We start from the raw sequence: 18257 nt of genomic DNA, 5'->3' as shown, positions 1-18257 counted from the left end.
ACACAATTTCTGGAAGCTGAAAATGACCCAGTTCTTCCATGGCCTTCATACTCAGACATGTCACCCATTGAGCATGTTAGGGATGCTCTAGATTGACATGTACGACCAATATCCAGCAACTTCGCACAATCATTAAAAAAAGAGTGGGACAACATTCCACAGGTCACAATCAACATCTTGATCAACTCTATGCGAAGGAGATCTGTCACCCTGCATGAGGCAAATTACTGGTTTTCTGATCCCCGCCCCTACCTTTTTTCAAGATATCTGTGACCAACTGAAGCATCTCTGTATTCCCAGTCATATGAAATCCATAGATTAGGGCCTAATGAATTTATTTAAATTGACTGATTTCCTAGTATGAACTGTAACTGTGTTTATTTTTGTTCTGTGTACTACGCTCTGTGACTCAGTGCCTTGCCCTCTGTCTCCCCCTGAAGGTGACATTGCTCATCTACACAGACCTGATGCTGCTGACGAGGGAGGATGAGGCAGGCCACTGTAATGTGCTGCAGAGCCCCCTGTACCTCCACCAGATCCGCCTGCGGGATGGTGAGCGCGCGCACACACACACACACACACACACGAGTTAGACATAGATACACATAGTGCACACACACTTACAAACACGCCTGTGTTGTGTTTTTGTTGGCTGATGGGACCTCTTTGTGCTGGAGGGATGGGTCCGGGTGGATTTGGGGACTGTGGAGGCCTCAGTGACTTTGGAACTGGAGCTCAGCTGATGCCCCATTGATGCCTTGTCTGCTTCGAACAATGGACAGGGTGTTTGGGAGGACAGGGGGGGCTGTGTATCCTTGACCTTCCTGTTACACTCCATAGCAGCACTCATCAGCTGGGGGATCTATGTGGGAATGTCCTATAGGGCTGAATTATCAAATTCCTCCCTACTCGTCTGTACTTGGAAATGTCAGAGGATGGAAGTGATATAAAGGATGAATTTTTGGATGAGGCGATCAAAGGATAAACAATGTCTATTTAAGGATGTGGGATTTGCTGTCCGTTTCTCTATGCTGTGTGAGATGTCTTTTTTCTCTCATCCCGTACAGTTCCTGTTGATGTTTTGAGGTTGTACATCATCCACTGGACAGAGGTAAACATGAATGAACTTTTGTAATTTCTTTTTAATTATTTGACTTATTATTTATAAATCCAACAATACAATGTGTGTCTGGTTTCGAATAAGAAAGCAAGAAGACAAATTTCCATACAAAATACAAATACTGTATTATGTTTCAGGTAAAACCTAAATGTAGACTGCATTGAAGTAACAATGTTCATTACAGGAGCAGGCAAATGACAGGTCAAGGCAGGCAGGGGTCGATAATCCAGAGTAGTGGGTAAAGGTACAGTAACGCAGGCAGGCTCAGGCAGAGTGGTCAGGCAGGCAGGCTCAGGGTCAGGACAGGCAAGGGTCAAACCAGGAGGAAGAGAAAAAGAGACTGGGGTAAAGCAGAAGCTGAGAAAAAAACGCTGGTTGACTTGACAAACAAGACGAACTGGCAACAGACAAACAGGGAACACAGGAATAAATACACAGGGGATAATAGGGAAGATGGGTGACACCTGGAAGGGGGGGTGGAGATAAGGTCAGGTGAAGCAGAGCAGGGCGTGACAGTACCCTCCCCTCTAGGGACGCCACCTGGTTGAGCGGGTGTCGGCATTGGAATTAAGAGATGAGGCCTGGGTCCAGGATGTCCCTAGCGGAGACCCAGCACCTCTCCTCCGGGGCATAACCCTCCCAGTCAACCATGTACTGCAGTCCGCTGCCCCGAGGTTGAACCTTCAGGAGACGTATCACCCTGTACGCCGGTTGGCCGTCGATGAGACAGGGGAGAGGGGTGGGCCTGGAAACAGGAGACAAAGGGCTGTGAGACATGGGTTTACATCTAGACACATGACAGGTAGGAAGTATACCGGAGGTACGGGGCAACAGAGGACGAACAGCAGAGGGGCTAATGATTTTGGAGCAGGGGGGTGGTCTCGGCTTCAGGGAGTGTAGCCGCAGGGCTGTAGCGGTGTGCCAGCGCATCAGGCTGGTCGGTCGGTGTTGCGGAAGCGAAGTGACCCAGGCCTTACTGAACCTCTCCCGGAGGTCCTGGTACTCTGCGGGAATGGCAGAGGGGTCGGGGCAATTTTCAAGCCCCCAGGAAGACATCCTGGGGCAGGCAGAGCTGATTTCAGGCAATGAGCGTGGCAGAATGGGCTCCAGCCCATGAGGGCACCAGTAGACCAGTCAATCGAGGGATTGTATTGCTGGAGCCAAGAGAATCCCAATACCACAGGAACTTGCGGAGACTTAATTATCAGGAATTGGATCGTCTCGCTGTGGTTCCCCGAAAACTCGTAGGTTGATGGGGGTGGTATGGTGTGTGACCCGGCCTATAGAGTGCCAGTACAGCACTTCATGGGAATGGAGAGGGGTTGACTAGGGATGCCCAGCTCAGACGCCAGAGTAACGTCCATATGACTCATATCAGCCCTCACGTCGATGAGTATCTGGAGAGACTTGGACTGGTTACCCCACATTCAGTGTAGCATGGAGAGGGGGACGAGTAGGGGGAGAAGCAAAATTGTCCTTAAGACCCACCAGAGTACTCATTCCTACCAATGAGCTAGATCTCTTGAAGGGACAGGTAGACACAAATTGACCAGCAGTACTGTAATACAGACAACTCTGGGTGTTAAGTCTGCGTACGCGTTCGGCTGGAGACAGCCTAGCTCTACTGAGCGGCATCGGCAGACTTCGGAGGCTCTTGGAGGAACTCGGGTAAGCTCAGATCCGATACAAGGTGGGATCCTTGAGTGAGCGATTGGGATCGCAATCAGACCTCTTCTCCCTCCTATGTTCCCGTAGCCGTCCATCGTTTCGGATGGTCAAAGCGATGAGTGAGTCAGTAGTTCCTGGCTGCAAGCTCATCCTTTACCTCCTCCGATAATCCATGCAGGAACGTATCGAACAGCGCTTCCGGGTTCCAGGCACCCTCCCTGCTAGTGTGCGGAAATCCAGCTCATAGTCTTCCACACTGAGGGAGTCCTGCTGAAGCTGGAGTAACTTCCGGGCAGCCTCTCTTCCGGACACCGGAGTCTCAAACTTTTCTCCCCTCCACCATGAATACCTCCACACTGAGGCAGGCGGCTGATTGTTCCCACACAGCCATGGCCCAGGCGATTGCCCCCCCAGACATCAGCGTAATATTGTACGCTATCTTCGAGCCGTCCCAGTGGAATGAAGGCGGCTGCAGCTCGAAAACGAGGGAGTACTGGGAGAGAAAGCCCCAGCAGGTTCTGGAATCTCCATCCTAGTGCTCCGGGGGAGGTAAGCGGGGTTCCCGGGATACCAGGGTGATTGCGCTGCTACCAGACGGGTTACCGAGGGGCTGGGAGGTTACCGTCGTGGTACGCTGCCTAGTAGGCAAACCACAGAATTGCCCCCAAAATGCGTCCAATGCTAGGTTGTGACGTTCGGCCGCGTCCTGGAACCTTTCCATCAGACTGCGTAGCAACTCCTTGTGCCTACCAATGGTGGCTTGGGAGGCATGAGGAGTTGGGAGGAGATGGCGTTGCGGAGCTGGACCAAGTCTGCTGGGTCAGTCATGGCCAGTCACGTTTCAGGTAAGACCCAAATGCAGACTGTGTTGAAGTAACAATGTTTATTACAGCAACAGGGGCAGGCAAACAACAGGTCAGGCAGAGGTCGGGAATCCAGAGTAGGGGCAAAGGTACAGGACGGTAGGCAGGGTCAGGGGCAGGAAGAGTGGTCAGGCAGGCGGGCTCAGTCAGGACAGGCAAGGGTCAAAACCAGAAGAGAGACTGGGGAAAAGCAGGAGCTGATGTAACAGTACTCGTCTTGCGTTGTGTACAATCAGTCATCGACATGGAACTCCAACATGTAGCACCAGTCATGTAGCTTGATTCTGTTAGGAACGGCACAAAATTGCACGTCATGCAATGCACGTCTCAGCATCCAACTCTGCACTCACACACGCTGGTTTGGTGCTTGTTCACTGGGTAGTTACCAAAATAATACAATTACAATATAATATATTTAACAATGTACCTGTTAGGAACGGCACAAAATTGCACGTCATGCAATGCACGTCTCACCATCCAACTCTGCACTCACACACTGTACAAAATATATTAACCCCCCCCCCCCCCCACCAGACACAGTAAGTTGCTAGCTAGTACTGGCGGGAATTCTTTACAACAAAATGCACAACAAATATTCTCCAAAAACCGCTGCATCTTATGTGTGATGTTCGAATAACATTTACAAACAATTTGATATAAATTGTACATTTAAATCATCACTTGAGTATAAAAATCACTTTTGATGTACAGTGCTTTGCAACCGCTGGTTTGGTGCTTGTTCACTGGGACGATTCTAACTGGAACATCCCCCCTCGTAAGCAAGCTACGCAAACCAGCCAATAAGATGCCATGTTGAGTAGGTGAAGGCAAGACAAACTCAAACCAAAAACCCATTGGCTTAACAATAAAGTGGCAAGGGGAATCACCAATATAACCCTGTTACACTGAGACAAACCGCTGGTTGCCTTGACAAACAAGACGAACTGACAAAAAAAACAGAGAACACCGGAATAAATACACTGAGGATGATGGGGAAGATGGGCGACACCTGGAGACAATCACAAGGACAGGTGAAACAGATCAGGGTGTGACATACTGAGCTATATTGTATGATAAAAAAATGTAGGAAATTATATTATTTTATACTAATACAATCGCTTAGAGAAAGATTGTTTAACAAGTAAAAAATATACAAAAATGATTGGCATCCCTAAAGATTCTTAGAAATAAATTCAAACAAAATTGAATCTGCTTTTACATTCTACTTTTTAAATATCTCTTTGTATGTTTATTGGATAGAGAGAGACAGGAGAGAGTGCTCAATTGGGTCTAATCCTGAATGCTGATTGGTTAAAAGTGCATTCCAGCCGGTGTCTATTCCAGAAGTTACCACCGGCTAAATCTATGACGTTAAAATGCCTATTTACTCTGTTCCATCTGACTGCCACGGTCTCATCAGCCCATTCAGGGAAGTTATAAAAAGAAGGAATGACTGGGTCGCGTCTCTAGCAACCGAACCAATAGAACAAATGACCAGCCGGCTTGAGTAGCAACCCTAGATGTGTTTTCGGGACTATATTTTGTGGAAGGATGAAATAGTATGAATAAATTCCATTAAAATAACAAACTCACAAATAAAAAGACTAATGGTTGTTGACTTTCATAAATCAGGCAATGGGTACAACAGAAATCAAATATACCACTTACCACTATTAGGACAACAATTAAGAAGTTTAAAACCACTGGTGCTATGGTAATCTTGCCTGGTAAAGGACGCATGTGTACAGGGTTGGGTAGGTTACTTTCTAAATGCATCCATTACTGTTACTAGTTACCTGTCCAAAATTGCAATCAGTAACGTAATTTTTGGATTACCCAAACTCAGTAACGTAATCTGATTACTTTGTTACTTTCCGTTTATGAGGCATGCTTTTTTCAATGCTGAATTGAATGTCAGAAGGGAAAACAAAGGTTTCAATGTATTTTTTCACGAATATCCTTTCTGAATTTAAAGGTCTACTGCCGCTTAAGAGCCTATCTCTGGTTTTAAATGGCCTAAATTGCATTGATATGAGCCAGAAACATTAATTCTTGTGTAATTCAGCTCCTACTTGGGCTGTCAGTGGTAAAACTTGAGACTGGTGTTGATAAGTAGCTACGTTTTGTTTTATAGCTAGCTGCTACATGTCATTATTTAACAGGCTATGCTGCTATGATACTGTGATGTAACTAGCTAAATACATATGCCTCTCCCTAACGTGTAATGTGAGAGGAAGTTAGCTAACGTTGCACCTGAAGACAGGTTTGATGCATGTTGCCAGCTTGCTTTCAATGTTTCAACTCGAACTGGCTACTTACTGTAAGATGCCTGCTAAATAATCAAGCAAACTAGCTAGCTAGCATTTGAGGGCTAACCCAAAAAAAGATGCCTAGTGGTTAGAGCGCTGGGCCAGTAACCGAAAATCTGTCGTTCTGCCCCTACACATAAAACTGAATTAGCTGACCATCTTGAGATGGCAAGTCAGAGGGGAGAAGTCCTCAACTTGAAAACTTTGTTTTCACCATAGCCAAGCTAGCTTAGTTTACCGCGCTCTACTCACTACTACACTGACTTTTTTGGTGTGATTGAATAGCAAAGAAACACCCACATCAAACCACACCCTCAGTTAAGGCCGCATGAGCATTGATGAAAAACAAAGCCAAATCAGGATGTGCAGTCGCCCTTTAAAAGCAATCCAGGAAGAAATCTATTTTTTCAAAAGTATCAGTAATCTGATATTTTAGCTTGTAAAAAAAAAAAAAATGTAATCAGATTATGTAGCTGTGAACAATGTATATCTTGTCCCCAAGCACAGTGAAAAGGATGGTTTGGGAGGCAATGAAAAGTCCAAGAGCCACAGGAGAATTACAGAACTTGGTTGCATCTTGGGATCACCAAGTTTCCAAATGTACAATTAGACGCCACCTCCATGAAAATAGGCTATTTGAAAGGGCAATACTATTTTTATTATTTATTTTAGACGGTAATTTTTGCTTATCTTTATCAGTGGTCATTTTTGAGGTGACTGTATACATATAACTAAAATGTTTACACTGTCTATTAAAGCCTTGTTTTGACACATTGAATGTCGCATTCGATTCAGGACTAGCTCTTGTTTACAATAGACCACCTCAAAAAAGGCGGTCATTCCTCAAAAAAGGTTTCAAAATGTTTAGCTAAGGTTCTAGATTATTGTGTTGTAGGACAGCTGAGTTACTGAAGACCGCGAGCATTCAACTCTCAGTAGTAAATCCGACCCCTATTTCTCTGTTGTCTATTGTAGAGGAGTGAGTGCCTGTTCAGTCTGGAGGCGTACACGGTGGAGCAGAAGAGGCGGGTACATCAGTGCCTGCGGGAGAACATTGACAAGCATCTGGAGCAGAGGGATACACTTGTACATGATCAGGTACACTGCCTACTAGGGTCCATTTGAAATGGACACCCTCCACTTCTTTTCAACTTTCCCAAAATTCCCAGGAGTTCCAGAAATTATGGTTGGCGAATTCCATATTACCTGCTTATGCCCTCCTGATTCCAGGAATCTTTCAACCAGGATTTCTGGAAAACTAGGACATTTTTGGAAAGTTATGTACATTTTTCAACTTCTGCAATTTTCCTACTGTCTGCATATCTGACTCCTCAGTTTTGGCTAGCAACATAGGATTGTGAATATGTTTGTTTCTTATCAAGTCCATTCAAAGTCACACTGTGCACTGTCAGATGAGGCTAGAATTATACAAAAGGATATCCTTTTGAGAAAGGCAAGTTGAAGAATGGTTAACCTTGATCACATATGTAGTTATTTGGATCTGAGGTGATTTGTAGTTCAGGGATTCTGCACAATCCCACTGCAATGTAGTTATTTCAAAGGCACATTCACTACATTCTAGATCGCCTCCAAAGCTAAAGCAATGAACCAATGATTGAATAGCTGAGAGTTGCCCCGCTGTGTGTTGACAGATGTTGGAACCAATGGCTGATGTCCATTGTGAGCTCGGTATCCTAAATCTGGGCCGTCAAGCCACCGAAGAGCCCTCCTTGCATGGCCCTTCCTCCGAACCCTACAGCATGAACAGCCCGCCAGCCAATATTCCGAACCTCATCCCCCTGGTGGTGCGCAGCACAGAGGACCTCGGACAGAAGTTGCCCCTCACGCCCCCGCCGTGTACCATAGGTAAAACCTGCAACAGTATGAGCCTGGAGAGAACGGGCATCTGGAAGGAAAGGGAGAAGGTAGTGGAGGAGGGAGACGAGGAGAGGCAGCAGGGTGAGGGAGAGAACGCCACTGAGACGTCAGAGACAGCGTGCATGGGTGCCATACCTCTATCCCCCTCGCTCACAGTCCCAGACGTGCGCTTCCTCGATCGCTCCTTCAACACAGAACCCATGGAAGAAGAAGAAGAGGAGGATGAGGAGGACTGTGACAAAGACGGCCTGGAACGTCGGAGCATCGGGGAGTGCTCTCCCTTTAGGAAGCGGGGTGAGGGCGTGAGCGGTGGTGACGAGCCTATGATCCTCCACAGACGCACGCTTAGCGAGGGCAGTCTGCTGCAGGAGCTGCGCTCGCCACGTTTCATCTCCGACAGCACCATCCACCGCCTGGACAGAGGCCACGCTCCCCCACCGGGCGGCTGGATGCGGCCCTCCCCCAAGACCCTGAGGAAGGAGTTGACAAGGAATGGAGGCTCGGTGCACCAGCTCTACATGCTCCTCTCAGGGAGGAAGGTAAGTCTCTGCAATTACCACTGCAAGTAAGATGGCGGTGCTGTTCACCTCAAGATAAAAACGTTAGACTAAATATTAACACTTCACATACTGGTGGGAAATAACCTTCAATCTGGATAACAAAACAAATCATGTATCAACAAATATTACGAAAACAAGCAACTTGACAGAGAGTAATGGACACAGACGATTTAAGCTTTTCACCACCGGGAATGGTAAGGGTGAAAACAGATCTGTTAAAATCGATAAATTACAAACTGGGCATACTTGAATTAGTCAGTACAGATATAAAGGAGTTGAATGCAAGCCTCAACATGAGTGATGAAAAGCTGCGACAATGGAGAAAGCAACAAACAAGCTTAAACGTCCGTTTAAGATTGAAACGGACGTTAATGAACTTGAAAAGGAGAACATCTTTCTGAGATTAGCCTTACTTGACATTCAGACTAGCTCAAATTTGCTTTCTTTAAAGATAAAATAATGGTTAAAAGCCTGGGTAAAAGTCTTACTGGCACAAAAATAGGCATGAATGATCTGGTCCCGAAGGAAATTGCAGAACGGCGCAAAGTTCTGTGCCCAATCTTCAAGGAGAATAGATTAAAAGGGAAATGTGTAGCTCTTGTAGTCGATAAACTGTATATTGATAATCAAATGTTCCGAGACACAAATACTACTCTATGGCTATTCTAAATATGACAAAGTTCCTATAGAAGAGTCGAATAATGGAACACCCAATAATAGCCATGGTAGGAATTGTGAGAAAAGTATATATACAGTGCCTTTGGAAAGTATTCAGACCCCTTGACTTTTTCCAAATGTTGTTACGTTACAGCCTTATTCTATAATGGATTAAATAAATACAAATCCTCAGCAATCTGCACACAATACCCCATAATGACAAAGTGAAAAGAGGTTTTTATAAAAATACTTTCCATTGATCGTCCTTAAGATGTTTCGACAACTTGATTGTAGTCCACATGTGGTACATTCAATAAATAGGACATGATTTGAAAAGGCACACCCCTGTCCCACAGTTGACATTGCATGTCAGAGCAAAAACCAAACCAGGAGGTCGAAGGAATTGTCCGTAGAGCTCTGAGACAGGGTTGTGTCTAGGCATAGATCTGGGGAAGGGTACCAAAAAATGTCTGCAGCATTGAAGGTCTCTAAGAACACAGTGGCCTCCATCATTCATAAATGGAAGAAGTTTGGAACCATCAAGATACTTCCTTGAGCCGGCCGCCCGGCCAAACTGAGCAATCGGGGGAGAAGGGCCTTGGTCAGGAAGGTGAAGGCCTGCATATAGACAACATCACCATAATCCAGTACTGATAAAAAAAAGTGCTTTGAACAAGATCCTTTCTGACTAACATTGAAAAGCAAGATTTGTTATTCAGTTTCTTGGTGAAGATATCAATGTGCTGTTTAAAATTCAGCTTTTCATCTAACCAAATCCCAAGATACTTAAAGGAAGTGACCCTATCAATTTAATCAATCAATCTGCAAGTGACTCCATCTGTTAACTTTCAGGGAAGAGGATACCATAAACTTCAAGCACAAGTTTCAATTGGAAAAGCTGCCTTTGAATAACATCAAAAGCCAACTGTAAGTCCTGAAAAGCCTTCTCAATATTAGCGCTAGAATAAATAATTGTCATCAGCATACAGATGGAGAGTCAACATTCTTCCCTATACAATTTATATACAGCATAAAATGGATCGGACCTAAAATTGAGCCCTGGGGAACTCTGTTTGTAAGCCTTCAAAACTCAGATTTAATACCCTCCTGAGCTATACACTGTCATCTGTCAGAAAGGTCATTTTGGAACCAATCCAATGCATCAACACTTAAACCAACCTTTTTTAGTCTATAAAACAGCAGGGCATGGCCAACAGTGTCGAAGGCCTTCGATAAGCCAATAAAAAGTGAAAACACAGTGATTTCTTGTCCTTTATTCTTTTCCAAACTTTTTCCAGTGCAGAAAGTTTAGATATGGGACGATAGTTATCCAACTGTGACAGATCTCCACCCTTATGTAAAGACGTGATACAGGCTGATTTTCAGACTTTTGGAATGGTATTACTCACCAATGAAATATGCAATATGTCAGTGAGAGGGGCAGCAATGATCTCTGCACCATTTTTTTTCTAAATAAGGGTTTAATTCATCCGGGACAGCCACTTTCTTAATATCAATAGATTTGAGTTCCTTTACAACTTCTGAAAGCTCGTAAAATTAAATAGATGAACCATAGGCCGGCATGTGACAGTTTTATTCACAGCCTCATTTGAGATGTTAGGAAGGAGATCATTATCAAATACATGCCCAGCTTTAGCAAAATGTTCATTAAACATGTCAAGCAGTTTATCATGGAAAGACATTGACCTCATCCCGTCAATAGATGATGCCTGGTTATTCTTTAAAGTGCCTTCCTCACCATCTTAAATAAGCATGCCCCATTCCAAAAATGTAGAAATAGGAATAGATATAGTCCTTGGTTCACTCCAGACCTGTCTGCTCTTGACCAGCACAAAAACATCCTGTGGTGTTCTGCATTAGCATCGAATAGCCCCCGTGATATGCAACTTTTCAGGGAAGTTAGGGACAAATATACACAGGCAGTTAGGAAAGCTAAGGCTAGCTTTTTCAAACAGAAATTTGCATCCTGTAGTACAAACTGAAAAAGGTTCTGGGACACTGTAAAGTCTATGGAGAATAAGAGCACCTCCTCCCAGCTGCCCACTGCTCTGAGGCTAGGAAACATTGTTACCACTGATAAATCCACTATAATTGAACATTTCAATAAGCATTTCTCTACGGCTGGCCATGCATCACACCTGGCTACCCCTACCCCGGTCAAAAGCCCGGCACCATCCACAGCAACCCTCCAAAGCCCCCACCATTTCTCTTTCACCCAAATCCAGAGAGCTGATGTTCTGAAAGAGCCAAATTGTTGCAACCCCTATCACTTGCCTGTTCAACCTCTTTCGTATCGTCTGAGATTCCCAAAGATTGGAAAGCTGCCGCGATCATCCCCCTCTTCAAAGGGGGTGACACTCTAGACCCAAACTGCTACAGACCTATATCTATCCTACCCTGTCTTTCTAAGGTCTTCGAAAGCCAAGTTAACAAACAGATTACTGACCATTTTGAATCCCACCGTACCTTCTCCGCTATGCAATCCGGTTTCAGAGCTGGTCATGGGTGCATCTCAGCCACACTCAAGGTCCTAAACGACATCATAACCACCATTGATAAGAGACATTACTGTGCAGCAGTATTCATCGACCTGGCCAAGGCTTTCGACTCTGTCAATCACCACACTCTTATTGGCAGACTCGGCAGCCTTGGTTTCTCAAATGATCGCCTCTCCTGGTATAGCAACTACTTCTTCTCAGATAGAGTTCAGTGTGTCAAATCGGATGGCCTGTTGTCCGGACCTCTGGCAGTCTACGGGGGTGCCACAGGGTTCAATTCTCGGGCTGACTCTCTTCTCTGTATACATCAATGATGTTGCTCTTGCTGCTGATGATTCTCTGATCCACCTCTACGCAGACGACACCATTGTCACGTTCTGACCTTAGTTCCTTTGTTTTGTCTTTGTTTTAGTATGGTCAGGGCATGAGTTGGGGTGGGCAGTCTGTTCTTTTTTCTATAATTTGGGATTTCTGTGTTTGGCCTGGTACGGTTCTCAATCAGAGGCAGCTGTCCCTGATTGAGAACCATACTTAGGTAGCCTGGTTTCACCTTTGAGTTGTGGGTGATTATACTTTCTGTTTAGTGTGTTTTGCACCTGACGGAGATGTTTCGTGTCATTCTCTTTGTTATTTTTGTTTTAGTGTTCTGAGTTTATTAAAGATCATCATGAACACGTACCACGCTGCGCATTGGTCCTCCGATCCTTCCTACTAAGACAAGCGTGACAACCATTCTGTATACTTCTGGCCCCTCTTTGGACACTGTGTTAACTAACCTCCAGACAAGCTTCAAGGTGTCTGGTTAGACTGTAAACTCTCCTTTCAAACTCACATTAAGCATCTCCAATCCAAAATTAAATCTAGAATCGGTTTCCTATATCGTAACAAAGCATCCTTCACTCATGCCGCCAAACATACCCTCGTTAAACTGACCATCCTACCGATCCTCGACTTCGGCGATGTCATCTATAAAATAGCCTCCAACACTCTACTCAACAAATTGGATGGAGTCCCCACCACTACCCACCACTGCGACCTGTACGCTCTCGTTGGTTGGCCCTCGCTTCATACTTGTTGCCAAACCCACTGGCTACAGGTTATAAAGCCCCGCCTTATCTCAGCTCACTGGTCACCATAGCAGCACCCACTCATAGCACGCACTCCAGCAGGTATTTCTCACTGGTCACCCACAAAGCCAATTCCTCCTTTGGTCACCTTTCCTTCCAGTTCTCTGCTGCCAATGACTGGAACAAACTGCAAAAATCACTGAAGCTGGAGACTCATATCTCCCTCACTAGCTTTAAGCACCAGCTATCAGAGCAGCTCACAGATCACTGCACATAGCCCATCTGTAAACAGCCCATCTATCTACCTACCTCATCCCCATATTGTATTTATTTATTTATTTATCTTGCTCCTTTGCACCCCAGTATCTCTACTTGCACATTTAATGGACAAAAAAAGTGCTTTTCTTTCAAAAACAAGGAAACTTTTGAACAGTTCACAGAACTTTTGTGAAACAGCACAGTTAAAAATATATGGCAAATAGAAATCAAACTGGATGGACACCAAAAATAGATGGGAGATGTGGAGGATAGAGGACTAAAAACAAACAAAATACAGCCACGGTAAAATAGATTGTGTCCGTAAAATATATATAGTATGTATAAGCTGAAAGTAGAGGCCTAAGTGTTGCTGTTCATTAGTTTACTTGAATTAGGGGAAGTGTGGTATGGTTAGTGGAAAATGATGAAGGAAAATATATATTTTTAAAGATGTATATGTGTTGAGATAATGCCAAGAGTGTGCAAAGCTGTCATCAAGGCAAAGTGGCTGGCTACATTGAAGAATCTCAAATATGAAATATATTTTGATTTGTTTAACACTTTTGTATACTACATGATTCCATGTGTTATTTCATAGTTTTGTTGTCTTCACTATTATTCTACAATAGTACATAGTACAAATAAAGAAGAAACCCTGGAATGAGGTGTGTCCAAACTTTTTACTGGTACTGTACTTGCTCTCTTCCTTATTTTTCTCTGCCATTCTCATGTTCTAACTCTCTCTCTTTGTGTTTCTTTCTTTCCTCCAAGGTATGCAGTGAATCTGACTGTAACTGTGAGTTTAAACATGGCTGCACGAAAAAGAAGAAATCCATGAACCTGTAAGTCCTGAAAAAATGTGGACATTGGAAAAAAATCTCTAGCGGTCTTGACAGCATAATAGAAGAACTAAAATGAATGATGTCCCTACGAGTTTTGTCCCTAGGACATATCAAATATACCCAGATACGACACTATGACACATGATTGTCTAACAATTTTACCAGTAGGACATTTACGAGTCACTACGGAGAAGTAGCTACCTCATGTTCTCTTAGCTGCTGCCGTAGCTAAAGCCAATGTGGCCGACTGTGTTACTTTTATATATGCCACTGGTTGCATCCCAAATGGAACCCTATTCCCTTCTTTTGACCAGGATCCATCAGGACAAAAATATTTTTATATGTTTAAACAGCATATTTTTTGTTGGTTTTTCATTCAAATTATAAGAACATTTCATAAAATTCCACGTGAATTCACAGCAATGGTTTGGGTGTCACGGTGCGTCCCTTTCAGATGGTTACACATTGCACCAGTACTACCATTACTGTACCTCAATTCCCCCTCGCCAAGTTTGCCTTTCGTTCTCAGAGTATTGCCATGCAGGATTTTGCTGCTCTTGCTTACCATTTTCTGCAATTTTCCAACTGTTAATGACGATGATGTAGTGGTGGAGATTGACTCCCGGCGCCGACTTCCGTTTTTAGTGTCAAGATAGCCGGAATCGACTCCTAAGATTCAGTATTTCTGGAACAGAAGAGACTGAATAGTTGCCATACTTCCAAGAACACAAACACTTGCAACTTTCCTAGCGAGTTAGCGAGGGACGGAGAGAGATGGGAGGGTCGGCCACCAGGCAGACAGAGTAAGAACCGTGCACTAGGCCTATCTATCTGCAATCAAAAGATGTATCTTGCAATGGAATGCTGTGTCTTGGCTTGCAATGTCTCACAACTTCAGTAAAGCAGGGCCTATGATCAATGAATAGGCTAGGATATTCTACACACAACATTTTACATTTTAGTCTTATCCAGAGCAACTTCAAATTAGTACATTCATTTTAAGATAGTTAGGTAAGACAACACATCACAATCGTACTAAGCACATTTTCCCTCAACAAAGTATTTATCAGCGAAGTCGGTGCTAACCTTCCCGCTAGCCATGATTGGCTGAGATGAGAGGGCTGGTGACAGGAGAGACCATGTGACGTTTTGACTGTGCCGAGTGACTTGAGATAAAAGAGAAAAGGGCCTAGAACCCTTGCCCCGAGGGACTCCAGTAGTGAGAGCACGTGGTGCAGACACAGATCCTCTCCACGCCACCTAGTAGGAGTGACCTGCCTGGTAGGATTGTGCAGGGCCTAAGACACCCAACCCTGAGAGGGTGGAAAAGAGGATCTGATGGTTCACGGTGTTGAAAGCAGCGGATAGATTTAGGAGGATGAGAACAGAGGAGAGAGAGTCAGCTTTAGCAGAGCGGAGCACCACTGTGACACAGACGAAAGCGATCTCAGTTTAGTGAGTCGCCTTGACTGGGTAGGGTCAAGAAGATGATTCTGAGAGAGATAATGATAGAGTTGGTCAGAGACTACACACTCATGTGTTTTGGAAAGGAAAGAAGGTCTGTAGTTTGACACCAGCGGTGTTGAGTGTTCGTTTCCTGAGGAGGGGAGTGAATCTGGCCCTCTTGAAGTCAGAGGACGCAGCCAGTGGTCAGGGATGAGTTGATGAGGAATGGGAGAAAGTCTCCAGAGATGGTCTGGAGATGGGAGGAGGGGATGGGGTCAAAGTGGGCAGGTTGTTGGGCCGGTGGACATCACTAGTCAAAGGATTTCATCTGGAGAAAGAGGTCAAGCCATAAGGTAGTTCTGTGTGAGTGGGACCAGTTTATGAGTGAATGACGAGTGGATGTCGTCAACCTTTTTTTCAAAGTGGTTAACAAAGTCGTCCACAGAGAGGGAGGAGGGAGGCGGTGGAGGAATAAGGAGGGAGGATAAAGTGGAGAAGATTTTCACATGGTTGGAGGCAGAAGCTTAAAATGTAGAGTGATAGAAAGTGGCCTTGTCAGCGGACACAGAGGAAGAGAAGGTACAGATGTGGGATCTTAACTTGATCACTTTTGTCACAGAGAATCTTCCTGCTGTATCAGGAAATTCAAATGAGCCTTGTGAATCTCTGAAAATGAGCAGTTCTCCTCTCCATGCAGGGGAAGTCGAGTCATTGGGATCAGGGCTTTCTGTCAAGTAATATTCTGTCTTCAGTGTGCACATATAGTCCTACCGTGTTCGTGTGGGTTTGATTCCAGCCATCACCCATCTGGCACAAATAACTCAATCTCCCCCGATTTACTTGATTAAGTTACACGTTTCAAATATGGACAGTCCGGGATATTTGACCCACAATCTTGATAAGAAATTACTATACCAGACACTTTTGGATAAGATAAATAGGAAAAATATAAAATAATATCTATAGGCCACATAAACATTAGTTTCCATTCATACAAAGTGTTGGATAAATTGCCACAGTAGATTTGGCATGGTAAACAAGGAAATCTTTTTTTCTATTGTACGGCCCTTAGTCTGATCAAAAAGGGCTAAATTGATTCAATGGCAACACCGACATCATCTTTTAGAGAGCGATAATGAGGTAACCAATAATGGTTGCAATTGTGATCAACTGTGGGGGTGAATTTAGAGCATATTGATGGTTTAAACGAGACATCAGCTGGCAATAATTTAATCTAGTGCCATTGATGGTTGCAATAAACCCTGTTATTTGATTATATTCCAATAGGCTACCCGATAGCCTAGCCATGCGATAATTTGATTTGGGCCACCAGTTGATTGACAGATGTAGGCCTACTGTAGAATGATAAACAGTGTGGATGCTCACCCAAGTGTTGTAGTTATGTGACAGTGACTGCATGGAATTCAAATGAGGAGATAGAAGGAATAAAGATAAAATCTTCACTAAGGACAAAATGAGGAGCACTGTGATGACCAGATGCTCTCAGATTATTAGAGCACACATAGTCAGATGACGAGATAGCAGCTGGAGTAGCAGTGTCCTCTGGGGTAATCCATGTCATGGCCAAAAAGTGTATGGACAGAGCGAAGATTGAACACACACTCGCATCATTAGCAAAGAGAAAGAGCAGGCAAGCTAGTGCGAAGCTGTATTGCATTAGTGGAAACCAAGACTGTTCTCAGGGCAGGTCTGACTAGCAAAAGGGACTTTTCGTAGCAGGTTAGGAGAATTTACGCAGCAGTTTTAACGTGGCAGGTATGGAGAATTAGGAAAGGGTTAGCTAAAATTGTCTCAGGCCTGCCCCGAAAACTGTCTTGGTTTCCACTAATACTATGCTGCCAGCACGATAGACGTGCACGATTTTCATTCCCAAAATGATCTCTCCTCATTTTGGAGCAAGAACTGTGGAGACTAGAGACATTTGCTTTTTAATTTAAAAAAAATCTGATTTATCTTCTTTTTGATTTACCTAGAATGTTGTTGTTTCATCCAAACCTTTTTCATTTTCTTCAAACTGGTTATTTAGCAGCATCGTAGAATCTCCTAGCTAGCTCGACTCCATGGGTTATACTCATAATTAAAATATGTTTTCCACAGGGCCAAAGACATGAAAAATCGCTTGACTTTCTTGAGGAAGAACGATTTCCATGGCAGCAACCCAACAAACGGGCTGGAGAAAGTCCTGAAGTCAGTCAAGTAAGAGCCTCCTTGTAAAGAACACTCCGGATATGAGTTTCCCCTAGTTACAGATCTAGGACCAGCTTCCCCTCGTCCAATCCTGTCCTTAACCATTAGTGGTGAAAATGCATAACTGACCCAAGATCATCGTCTAGGGGAAACTTCACCCTCCACTGTAAAGCACACTCCATCCACTGGTGCATCCCAAGACCTCAGAAGAGGATACTGTAACTCAAACTGACTTCATACACTAGTCATTTGAAAAGCATTACAATAACAAACCAACACCTGTCATTCAGTTTGTGATCAGCATGTCATATTTTTGCAATGAGAGAACAGTTACTGTCACCGTTTTCCTCAATCACCTCAACTCCGTGCTGCTCACAGTAGGAAATACATTTAATCATAGTCAGATTATAATGATAAACACTTACAGTACCAGAGGCACAGTGTGAGAGAAGGGTTTTTTCTTTGAAAAGCTCACACACAATAATACGAAACGTGATGTATTCGTCCTTTGTCTTTCTGTGCTGTCATTTTTAGGCCCTCGCCAGAGGAGGCCCTGAAGTGGGGGGAATGCTTTGATATGCTGCTGGCTCACAAATGTACGTTTTTCAACGCACTAAGATCCTAATGTCTTTATTTTTTATTTATAAGGTGCTACACATAGTATTTTTATTGTAATTTCAGAAAATGTCCATAATGTATTTGCCGCTAATAGTGGAATGATAGTATTTCACAGTATTACTTCCCCGCCAGTGTTGTGGTTGGCTGTGATATTTGCCTGTTGATTTCTCCCTCCGGAGCGGCATCTGTTGTCACAAAGGGAAATATGTTCTGACTTTGTGGCTGTGCTATCTGGTGGCAATAG

At 44.1% G+C, this 18257-nt stretch overlaps 1 protein-coding gene across 4 annotated transcripts in view; it reads left to right on the top strand.

The window, feature by feature from the left end:
• rgs3b (regulator of G protein signaling 3b) overlaps positions 1 to 18257 on the top strand; it is a 92304-nt gene that overhangs the window by 59629 nt on the left and 14418 nt on the right. For all 4 annotated transcript variants that reach the window (XM_090238074.1, XM_021606673.3, XM_021606674.3 and 1 more), the window contains 7 exons: positions 441 to 552; positions 1068 to 1111; positions 6936 to 7058; positions 7613 to 8377; positions 13671 to 13741; positions 17306 to 17404; positions 17930 to 17991. In XM_090238074.1, the coding sequence (XP_090094200.1) occupies positions 441 to 552; positions 1068 to 1111; positions 6936 to 7058; positions 7613 to 8377; positions 13671 to 13741; positions 17306 to 17404; positions 17930 to 17991 (1276 nt within the window). The remainder of the gene's footprint in view (positions 1 to 440; positions 553 to 1067; positions 1112 to 6935; positions 7059 to 7612; positions 8378 to 13670; positions 13742 to 17305; positions 17405 to 17929; positions 17992 to 18257) is intronic.

This window comes from Oncorhynchus mykiss, chromosome 6, assembly GCF_057628025.1.
Source record: "Oncorhynchus mykiss isolate SJ-2025 chromosome 6, ASM5762802v1, whole genome shotgun sequence".
In the NCBI taxonomy this organism is placed as follows: domain Eukaryota; kingdom Metazoa; phylum Chordata; class Actinopteri; order Salmoniformes; family Salmonidae; genus Oncorhynchus; species Oncorhynchus mykiss.
Note: the sequence above shows the minus strand (reverse complement) of the source record. Positions and strands in the feature narration are given on the sequence as shown.